The 12,042-nt window shown below is 45.1% G+C and overlaps 1 protein-coding gene across 7 annotated transcripts in view; it reads right to left on the reverse strand.

The window, feature by feature from the left end:
- Positions 1-12,042, reverse strand: part of EHBP1 (EH domain binding protein 1) — a 337,428-nt gene that overhangs the window by 250,897 nt on the left and 74,489 nt on the right. For all 7 annotated transcript variants that reach the window (XM_083175799.1, XM_083175796.1, XM_083175797.1 and 4 more), the window contains exon 5: positions 10,761-10,814. In XM_083175799.1, coding sequence (XP_083031925.1) covers positions 10,761-10,814 — 54 coding nt within the window. The remainder of the gene's footprint in view (positions 1-10,760; positions 10,815-12,042) is intronic.

Raw genomic sequence — 12,042 nt, forward strand, 5'->3', positions numbered from 1 at the left:
TCTGACACACTACTAGGTTTTCTTTAGCTTTTTTCTAGTCTACTTATTGTGGATTTATTTATATTTTGATCAAATTCACACACTATGTATCACTTTAGGAATAGCTGTTGTTTAATATATGATAAATAAATATTATTGGTCACAGGTGCTTTATATGCCATGGATGAGAGCGGATTTATTTTGCCATTAGCTTCCAGCAGCAGTTATCTATATGCCTTTTCTGCTGCTATTTTCATCTTGACCAGCAGGAGGCCCCAAGTGGAACCTGTTATGCGAGGATAAGTTCCCGCACAACCTCAGTTACAGACGGCCGGGTACCTTGTTATGAGCGGACACTTCCGCTTCCGGTCCCGGCGCTAATGCCGTCCTGCTACTAGTCCCTATTACACACGCACACGGATGCGGGCGGCCAGGTGAGCGCGCTGACTAAGTTCATTGATGCCACATAATAATGTATCTTGTAGACATATACATTACACGCCGACCTTGGCCTCCATTATACCACTGGTAGTGACGTCATGTGCGTGCCAAGCTGACACGCGGAAGTGCAGCACTTTGAGTGCTTTGGCGCCTTTCCTGCTCTCATGTATGGTATAAATAGCACTAGACCCTCAGTGGCTTCCTTGCTGTAGGAACCTGCTGTGTGGTCATAGCTGTGCCCTGTGTTGGATTGTTGTTATTGATGCCTATCTCCTGACGAAGGTCCCCCAGAGGACGGAAACGTTGAGTAACAATTTTTTTCTCTTGACAAGTATCATTTGAAATACACAGCTTTTTATTGCATTTATATATTCTGGAGAGTGCGTCCTTTTTTTCTTGTACATGAGGACTTTGTTCTGGATGACACCCCGGGAGTTGTTTGATTGCTGGATGGAGTGCGATCCTATTTCTACACTATATATATATATATATATATATAGCAGCAGACGATACGGCGGCACTCGGGCAATAAAGACACTCAGAAACAATGCATAGATGCCAATGTTTCAATGAGGTTTACTCATTTTCATCAGTAAACCTCATTGAAACGTTGGCATCTATGCATTGTTTCTGAGTGTCTTTATTGCCCGAGTGCCGCCGTATCGTCTGCTGCTATTGACGGGGCACCCTGCTCCTTCATTGACGGAAGGCAACGGACAAAGCTACCTTCTATTAGCGAGTGCCAGAACCCATCTACTATATATATATATATATATATATATATATATATATATATATATATATATATATATATATATATATATATATATATATATATAGAAGTCTTGGGGTGGTGGCGGCACTCTCAGGTAGTAAAAATAACGACACTACACGTAGTAGGCTTAACGTTTCAATTCCTGTTATGGAATTTTCATCAGAAGCATACATATGCTGGGGGACACGATCTGTATCGGGCACTAACTGGGGGACACGATCTGTATCGGGCACTAACGGGGGGGACACGATCTGTATCGGGCACTAACGGGGGGGACACGATCTGTATCGGGCACTAACTGGGGGGACACAATCTGTATCGGGCACTAACTGGGGGGACACGATCTGTATCGGGCACTAACTGGGGGGACACGATCTGTATCGGGCACTACCTGGGGGGACACAATCTGTATCGGGCACTAACTGGGGGACACTATCGGTATCAGGCACTAACTGTGGGACACGATCTGTATCGGCCACTAACTGGGGAACACAATCTGTATCGGCCACTACTGAGGGACATAATCTGTATCGGGCACTACCTGGGGGACATGATCTGTATCGGCCACTACTGAGGGACATGATCTGTATCGGCCACTACTGAGGGACACAATCTGTATCGGCCACTAACTGGGGAACACAATCTGTATCGGCCACTACTGAGGGACACGATTTGTATCGGGCACTACCTGGGGGACATGATTTGTATCGGGCACTAACTGGGGGACATGATATGTAACCGGCCACTAACTGGGGAACACAATCTGTATCGGGCACTACCTGGGGGACACGATCTGTATCGGGCACTACCTGGGGGACACGATCTGTATCGGGCACTACCTGGGGGACACGATCTGTATCGGGCACTACCTGGGGGACACGATCTGTATCGGGCACTACCTGGGGGACACGATCTGTATCGGGCACTACCTGGGGGACACGATCTGTATCGGGCACTACCTGGGGGACACGATCTGTATCGGGCACTACCTGGGGGACACGATCTGTATCGGGCACTACCTGGGGGACACGATCTGTATCGGGCACTACCTGGGGGACACGATCTGTATCGGGCACTACCTGGGGGACACGATCTGTATCGGGCACTACCTGGGGGACACGATCTGTATCGGGCACTACCTGGGGGACACGATCTGTATCGGGCACTACCTGGGGGACACGATCTGTATCGGGCACTACCTGGGGGACACGATCTGTATCGGGCACTACCTGGGGGACAGTATCTGTATCGGGCACTACCTGGGGAACACAATCTGTATCGGGCACTACCTGGGGAACACAATCTGTATCGGCAACTACTGGGGGACACAATCTGTATCGGGCACTACCTGGGGGACACAATCTGTAACGGGCACTACCTGGGGAACACAATCTGTATCGGCCACTACTGGGGGACACGATCTGTATCGGCCACTACTGGGGGACACGATCTGTATCGGGCACTACCTGGGGGACATGATCTGTATCGGGCACTACCTGGGGGACATGATCTGTATCGGGCACTACCTGGGGGACATGATCTGTATCGGTCACTACTGAGGGACATAATCTGTATCAGGCACTAACTGTGGGACACGATCTGTATCGGCCACTAACTGGGGAACACAATCTGTATCGGCCACTACTGAGGGACACAATCTGTATCGGCCACTACTGAGGGACACGATCTGTATCTGCCACTACCTGGAGGACATGATCTGTATCGGGCACTACCTGGGGGACATGATCTGTATCGGGCACTACTGGGGGACATGATATGTAACCGGCACAAAATATATGCAAGAAAATGATTGCTTGGCATATAAATTCAGTGTCGGAGATTATACACAAACTTTGTTTCATGTTTTGAAACCTTGTTTTATGCACAAATAAAATACATTTGTATTTCATGTGTTTGATGTGTTGTACAACATAAATGCAAGATACCCAATTTAAATATAAAAATATTCTCATTCAAGGATCTAGACCAGGGCTGGGCAACACCGGCCCTCCAGATGTTGATGAACTACACATCCCAGCATGCCTTGCATCAGTTTCAGCATGGCCACATAGCAAAACTAATGCAAAGCATCCTGGGATGTGTAGTTCACTAACATCTGGAGGGCCGGTGTTGCCCAGCCCTGATCTAGACTCTAAATCACCATTAACATATGAACAAGCAACTCAAAAATTCCCAACATTTGGTCGCTACCCTTTTGCATACATGCAGGCTACACATTACGCCACTTCAGTCCTCAGAGATTTCTCTGATGCAGATTGGTATAATGTCCTGGACAATGTGCTTTCATCCACTCCTCTGGAGAAAAGGGCCATCTCTATTCATTATTTATTTCTAAAACCAATCCTTAAACATGAGGAATTACAAACGTGAATGGGTTCCTGGGTTAAGGTTATGCCCACATAATGCAACAAGATAATTTGTTCCCTTTATTTGTCTAGAAAATTAATGCCTGCAATCCAATATCAAGAAATGTTTCTTAACATATATCACACAGGCATATTTTTTCCCTCAAAGACAATTTTTAGCAGGAATGATCAGCTCAGCCTCTTGTCCTCGATGTAACACGGAGGTTGCTGACCTTTACCATTATTTCTTTGGCTGCCCTTTGATAAAAACCTTTTGGCTTCAGGTCAGAAAATATGCACTAGAGCAGTGGTAGCCAACCCTAGCCCTCGAGAGCTACCAACAGTTCACATTTTCCAGACAACCTAGCTGCTGCACAGCTGCACTCATTAATCACTGACACATTTTAAAAGATACACAGATGGAGCTAATTAGCTCACTTGTGATTCTGTGAGGAGACCTGCAAAACATGCACTGTTGTTAGCTCTCGAGGACTAGGGTTGGCTACCCCAGCACTAGAGCATCTGGTAAATTATATTCCATTTGGGGACTCTTGGGCAATATCTGGTATGATTCCAGAGGGGCAACGTGAAGAAAGAGGCTGTAAAAGATTGCTTTTAATAATGAGCGCAGCGGCTAGGAAGGGAATATTACAGGCGTGGATTGGCGTGACACCCCCAACATTACAACTCTTCCGAGAAAAATTGCTCCATGTCTTCACCATAGATTGGGTGGAATGCCTGCTGGAGAGGGAGAGACACTTAACAAAATTCTTCAGTGTATGGGAGAGATATATTTCTACCTTACCCTTATCACGGAGACAAAGAATACATGACTCTAGGAAACAAACTCAATGGTATACACTACGAGTAATTTCAGGGGATCCTCCTGTGAACATCTGTAGAGTTCATTCTAGTATCCGCTATCTTTGAAAACCCATGCAGTTCCTCTTCCCTGCCTGGGGTGTCGCTGTCTGCTGTGGTGTATCTAGCACTCGTTAAAATACAATAAAATGGTCACCACCATTGCAAAAAAAAGTGTGTTTCTGATCATACTTTTTAAATTCGGTTTAGTAATTTTACTTGATTTAATTTGTTTGTTGAAATAATTCCATCGAATTTCGCACAACGCATACACTAAATTTACACAGCAGCATATTTTGGTAATTGCTGCTTCTCTGTGGATTTCACCCTAAATTTAAAATAGCATTACTATTGAAAACAAAACTTTTTTGTCATATCTTTGCATTCTTAAACAGATCCACTAGATGGCAGTGTTTGCAAAGTCACCATAATAATTTGCAGCATGTAAGTAGGACTGAAAGTTTAATTGTTGTTCCTACTACTCCTATTGTAAAGTAGCTTAATATAACAAAGCCTAAAGCTGCTAGTAACTCACTGAAAAATATGGAAAACCAGTGACAGATACAAAGGGTACTGCAGATGCACTATCTGAGCCTAAAATTGCAAGATTGCAGGGTATTGTAGATTTAGCAATTCTGTAGGAAACCCAATAAAGAAATACCAATACGGGACCTGGATGGGTCACAGACGATGTCTTTTACCTTCATTTTTGGGGGCTTTTTCACTCTTCACCATATAAGTTTGCAGCGGAGCAAGGTCCGTGGACCGGCGCTGCTAGGCATGTGCTACACTACTTGGAATAGAATGACTTCTTTATGACAAGGAGTGTTAAACATTTCTTAGACAATCTGACATACACACAATAGCATTACCCAGATTTGTTGGCTGCACAATAACGTAGTGAATCTCCTGTTCCACAACATACCAAAGGTGCTGTATTGGATTGAGATCATGTGACCACAGAGGCCAATGGAGTACACTGAACTCACACGTTTGAGACAATGGGGGGATTAAATTGCCAGCAATGATCTTGTCTGGTCGAATTATTATTATAATTTTATTTATAAGGCGCCACAAGTGTTTCGCAGCGCCGTACAAAGGAACAGTACAGGGAGACAAAGCTTGGCATAACATTGAATAAATAACAAAAATACAGTACAAATAAAGAGCGCCACAGATCAATACACATTACAGCTTATATATAAGTAGTGAGGACTCAATCAACTACAACTAGAGGCTTGAGGCCAATGATGGAGATGAGTATGCAGATGAAGATGATCACTGAGTGTTTGAGTATAGGAGAGCTGTGAGTGACATGTGAAGAGAAGTGGGCTTTGACAACAGGAGGGAAGAGGGCCCTGCTCGGAGGAGCTTACAATCTAGTAGGGAGACAGACAGATTACAAGAGGTGCAAGCGAGGGGGTGGTGGTTAGATAGCCGGCTGTAAACAGGCAAGGGGTTGGAGAACCATCTGGTTTATGCAGTGGAAGGGTATGCTTTGATAAATAGGTGAGTTTTCAGTGCCTGTTTGAAGCTTTGCAAGGTCGGGGAGAGTCTAATGGAGCGAGGGAGTGCATTCCACTGAAGGGGTGCAGCACGGGTAAAGTCCTGTACTCTAGCATGGGAAGCAGTGATCAGGGTGGAGGAGAGACGACAGTCGTCAGCCGACCGTAGAGGGCGGGAGGGTGTATGAATGAAGAATGAGGTTAGAGATATATGGAGCAATGGAATTAGAGATGGCCCTGTATGTGAGTGTGAGGTGTTTGAAGAGGATTCTGTAGGGGAATGGGAGCCAGTGCAGATTTTGTTGAAGGGGAGTGGCAGAATTAGAGCGGCGGGAGAGGAAGATAAGCCTGGCTGCAGCATTGAGGACAGATTGGAGAGGAGCCAGTTGGGATTGAGCGAGGCCGGTGAGGAGAACATTGCAGTAGTCGAGCCATGAGATGACCAATGAGTGCATGATCAGTTTAGTTGCACTCTGTGAGAGAAAGGGCCTGATGCGAGCAATGTTGCGTAACTGGAACCGGCAAGAATGGGCCAGGGTTTGGATGTGGGGTGCAAAGGAGAGGGATGAGTCAAGAGTGACACCCAGGCAGCGGAGTTGGGGAACGGGAGAGATGATGGTGTTGTTAACAGAACAGTGATAGAGATATTAGTAGGGGGCATAGCTCTGGGTGGGGGAAAGATAATAAGTTCATGTGACACCTGCCACAATTCACGGCAGCAAGATTGCGAACAAAAGTATTCGCCACCCCATAGGGCAGCAAGCACTTTAAAACAAACCAGAGGGCAAATTGGCCGGATGATGGGTGTGAGATGGGCTGCAGTTGCCGGTGTTTAAACACCAGGACAATGGCAATTTTCACCCCTTTCCAGCAATTTTCACTGGTAACCATGGAGATATACAATGCAGCCCAGTCGGTCTACACGGTTACTGCTCACTATTCACGGTCTATCCAATTGCAGCAACTGTGTTCATGTGAGTTTACTGGTAAAGTAGTGTTCCGATAAAGTGCACCAACCAGTATAAGGTCTGTGTTTTTTTTTTTTATTGTCAGATAAACACTGAGCCAAAACAGTCGTCTGCACTATACTGGTCAAACCCATAAAGGAACCGACTGGGAGAGGGGGAAGTCTCCGAGAACTTCATCCAGTGTTAGCCATAGCGATAAGGTGGCAATCAGGTAAAATGTTCAGTAGAAGAACGGTCAGTATAATGATGATGGATCTTATCTGAACACAATATGGAACATGCTGTGGGTGCAACATTATAGGATCTCCTCTTTACCTGATCTTTACGACTTCCTGCACGCTGAATAATGTACAAACTTTACATAAAATAGACCTAGTGATATCCTGCCATCGGGGACAAGACTAATGCATATAGGAAGGGGACGGACAGTCTGCGTTCATCAATTATTCACAGGAAAGTCAGGAACGATCATTAAATATATCCATAGATGTAAAGAAAAGTAAAACTGCAAGATCACTGCAGAACCACCAGTTTATGTTTATTAAGAGACTGGGGTTATAGGGCTCCAATATTTAGAAATATAAAGTGTGTGCACGCAAATGTAAAAAAATTTTTTTTTCATTTTGTTTAGTCACCACTAGGTGGTGCTATTATATCAGATAACAAGTACTGGCTCAGCTGCAGTGCCATGAAACAAATTAAATAATTGCAACACAAGCTTTGCTTTGCGCCTTACAACTCCCAGTATATAGCTTATTGCAAATGCAGGCAGGACCTTTTCTACAACTTGTGACAATGTATTACAACTTTTGGTACTTATGTAGTATCTGGGCGCCCGATTTTGTGATTGTATGCCTTACCTTAAAGGTGCCCATACACGTACCAATTACCCGGTACTTTTTGTGCTAAAATAGCATCGCATCCCATGCACAACAATGCTATTTTAGCACAAAAAGTACCGGGTAATTGGTACGTGTATGGGCACCTTTAGGCATACAATCAGATGCGATTCAATTTTCGGCAAAATCGCATGCGATTTTGCATAGTATTCAATGTTAACAAGGTCCTGTTCATTTCCCCACTATCCAAGTGGGCAGAGAGTTGATTTTATATAGCGTGGCGAGCGCAGCGAGCCACCGAGCCAAGCGAGGGGACGCGGAAAACCTCTTCAGTAATCCACGGCCGCTCGCCATGCTTCGGGCTTGGCGGCTCGCTGTGCTCGCCACGATTTATAAAATCAACTCTATGCCCACTTGGATAGTGGGGAAATGAACAGGACTATGTTAACATTGAATCCTATGGAAAATCGCATCGGATTGCATCCGATATCGCATGCGATTCGATGCGATTTTTCCGACCCGATTTTAAAATCGGGCGCCCAGATACTACATAAGTACCCAACTTTTAATCATCTGTATAAATGTAACTTTTTTTTATTGCGGCTTCAACTCTATGGAACTCAATGATACCCCTTTCATACCCCTTTCACATTACAGCTAAAACACGGTAAATTGACAATTTTAAATGGCTTTAAAACGTTTCTAGCTGTAATGTGAAAGGTCCAGAGAGAATTTACTGTTTTTAAAATACCTGTAATCCAAAATGGGTTAAAAGCAGTGTCCTACCCGTTTCAGAGCCAATCCATTTGTAGTGTGAATGGCTCTGAAATGGTATTTACAAGTCATGAGCAGGTCACAGTGGGTGATAGGCTGTCTCCCTTGTGATCTCACCAGGCACAAGCAGGAAGTAAAGAGCAGAGAGGAGACTTTTTTAACCCAGTGCATACTGTGCAGGTGTTGGGATCATTTGGTCAACAGTCCTTAGGTCGACACTGTTGGGTCGACATGCTGGAAGGTCGACAGGTGTCTAGGTCAACATTGCAGAAGGTCAACATGAGTCTAGGTCAACATTGCAGAAGGTCAACATGAGTCTAGGTCAACATGGCAGAAGGTCGACATGAGTCTAGGTCAACATGGCAGAAGGTCGACATGAGTCTAGGTCAACATGGCAGAAGGTCGACATGAGTCTAGGTCAACATGGCAGAAGGTCGACATGAGTCTAGGTCAACATGGCAGAAGGTCGACATGAGTCTGGGTCGACAGGGTTCTAGGTCGACATGGGTGAAGGTCGACAGGTGTCTAGGTCGACACATGCGTTTGGTCGACACATGCGTTAGGTCAACATGTTTTTTTTCACTGTCTTTTGAGCCGACAGGCGGTATTTCCTGCCCTACCATCCACTAGGGCATGCTGGGAGAATAAAATAGTGTGACGAGCGCAGCGAGGCTCCGTGCCCGAAGCATTGCGAGCGGCTGCGGATCACTTACAACTGTGTCCATGTTGACTGTGTCGACATTCGGGTAAAAAAAAAAACATGTCGACCTAACGACCTAACCCATGTCGACCTAATGCATGTGTCGACCTAGAGCCCTGTCGACCCAACGGTGTCGACCTAGAGCCCTGTCGACCCAACGGTGTCGATCTAAGTATGGTTGATAAAATGATCCACACCCTTTAAAATGACATCCAATGTTTTCTATGGGTGAAAAGGGTTGAATGGGAATGGTACAAAAACGGTATTGAAATGGTAATTGATGCTGCTTTCAGACCGCATCTCTGGCTTTGACCCTGTATTTGGAAACGTTTCCAAAAACGGGTCTGCCAGATAAAACCCCTTTCACACCGCAGCACTTAAACGGTATATTACCGTTTAAGTGCCGATTTTTTGACACTGGCAGACCCGTTTTTGGAAACTTTCCGAATACAGGGTCAAAGCCAGTGCAGCCTTCAGCCCTCCCCTCCGTGCAGCTCCCCCCCCCCCCTCGCGCGTGTCAACGCCCCCGCGCATGTCGACGCCCCCCGCGCGTGTCGACCCCCCCCCCCGTGTCGACTTACCCCGTGCCGGTACCTCCGTTGTGGATCCCGGCACTGCAGCTCAGTATGCTCTGAAAGCACTTATGAAAAAAGTGTCTTCCAGAAAATGGCTGCCCCATAGGAAACCCAGTTTAAAAAAACTGTCTTTCGTATGGGGGCAGCCATTTTCTGAAAGACACTTTTTTCATAAGTGCTTTCCGAGCATACTGAGCTGCAGTGCCGGGATCCACAACGGAGGTACCGGCACGGGGTAAGTCGACAGGGGGGGCGCCGACACGCGCGGGGGGGGGGGGGGGCGCGTCGACACGCGCGGGGGGTGTCGACACGCGCGCGGGGGGGGGCTCCAGTGCTGTGAATACTTAATGAGCGCTCATTAAGTATTCACTGTGCTGAATTTAGGACCCAGCTCATTGGCTGGGTCCTAAATACCGTTTCAGAACCGATTTTGAGCCTAAAATACCGGTTCTGAAACGAGTAGGACCCTGCATTTTAACCGGTTAGAAAAAACGTTTTTTTCTAACCGGTTAAGTGGTCCTGCACCTTTCAGACCGCACACATTACCGTTTTAAAACGGTAAAAAAACGGCAATATACCGTTTTTAAAGTGCGGTCTGAAAGGGGCATTACCAGTTACAACATGTAATGTGATAGGGGTTTAACTGGCTTTAGACCCATTTTAGAAACGTGTACAAAAAAGGGTTGAAAGCAGGTTTGTAATGTGAACCCGCACAGTTCGAGATCCCCACTCTAGAATCCTTCAAAAACCGACTCAAGATTTTCCTATTTACTAAAGCATTTCTGTAATTCCTTTAAGTATATTTTATGAAAAGCTTTTCTGTACTTCATTGTTCCTGTACTGTATTACATTCATTCTATCTGTTAAGCACCTTGAGTTCTATTGGAAAAAGAGCACTATATAAAAGTATTATTATTTTTATGTATACTGGTCTTTTATTAAAGCTAATGGATGTGTATCGTTAGCATAGTACTTACATTTTCTATTACAAACGTCCATTCTTTGTCTTCAAACTCTTCTGCATGAGGGTCCTAAAATACAGAAAAAAAGTAAAATTATTCCTTAAATGGGCTACAGGTCTGAATAAAAAAGGAGACATGAAAAATACTTATAACTCAAATAATACTTCCACCGTTGCTTAGCTACAGTTATAATTAATTAATGGTTTCTTATATAGCACACCAAATTCAGTTGGGCTTTACAATTGGAAACAAAAGTGATAAAATAAACTGTGTAGTTGCAGACAGTCATAGAGGTAGGATGGCCCTGCTCGCAAGCTTACAATCTATAGGGAAATAGGCATTGATACACAAGGATAGGTATAATCCATTGCACAATGCATAGATGCCGATTCTGTGGGTGCTCAAGGGCCTGAGCACCCACGGAAGTTGATGAGCACCCCCGGGCCCAAGTCCCACTGCTGGGCCGCCATTTTAACTTGCTAATTTGGGGCTGCAGCACCCACATTGCCGTACCCGCCACCTGGGAAACAGTGTATTCTGTCCGCGGAGTACCTGCACTGTGGGGGCATTTATATATGTGGAACTCTGTTGCCATAATTTGAATATTGGAATATTAGAGACAACTGTGCTCAGCAATATAAATTATTATGGCCACACCCCTTCCCCATGAAGCCACTATATTTTTGGCATGAGCACCCACCAGCAAAAACATAAATCTGCACCTATGGCACAATGGTCCACCAGATTGCAACGGTTCTTGGTGGGCTGTATGATATGGGCAGCCAGCAATGTTGGCCTGGAGTCAGGAGGATAGGAAAGTGCAAAAAAATAGAAAATAAGTGAGTATATATTTGGACTGTACACTGTGGATGTAATTGGATAGTAAAGTTTATAAAGGTTATGTGGGCAGTTCCGGATTATGATTAGCTTTCTTCAAGAGATAACTTTTCAGTGAACACTTGAAGGACTGGAGACTAGAAGAGACACTTATTGTGCGTGGGAGGGCATTCCACAAAGTGCAAGCCAAAGAAAGTCCTGCAATCTTAAATGGGAGCGAACAATAAGTGTGGATGAGAATCATAGATCTTGCAAAGAAGCAAAGAGGTCAGGTTAGGAAATATTTTGAGCTAAGAGAAGAGATGTACATTGGGCTAGTTTGATTTATGGCCTTGTGTGCAATTTTGAATACAGCAAATACAGATAACTAATGGAGTGACTGACAGAGCGAATCCACAAACGATGAACGTCTAACGAGGAAAATTAGCCTTGTAGCTGCAATCAGGATTGTAGTGAGCAG

This window comes from Crinia signifera, chromosome 3 (assembly GCF_055691185.1).
Source record: "Crinia signifera chromosome 3, ASM5569118v1, whole genome shotgun sequence".
Lineage (NCBI taxonomy): Eukaryota > Metazoa > Chordata > Amphibia > Anura > Myobatrachidae > Crinia > Crinia signifera.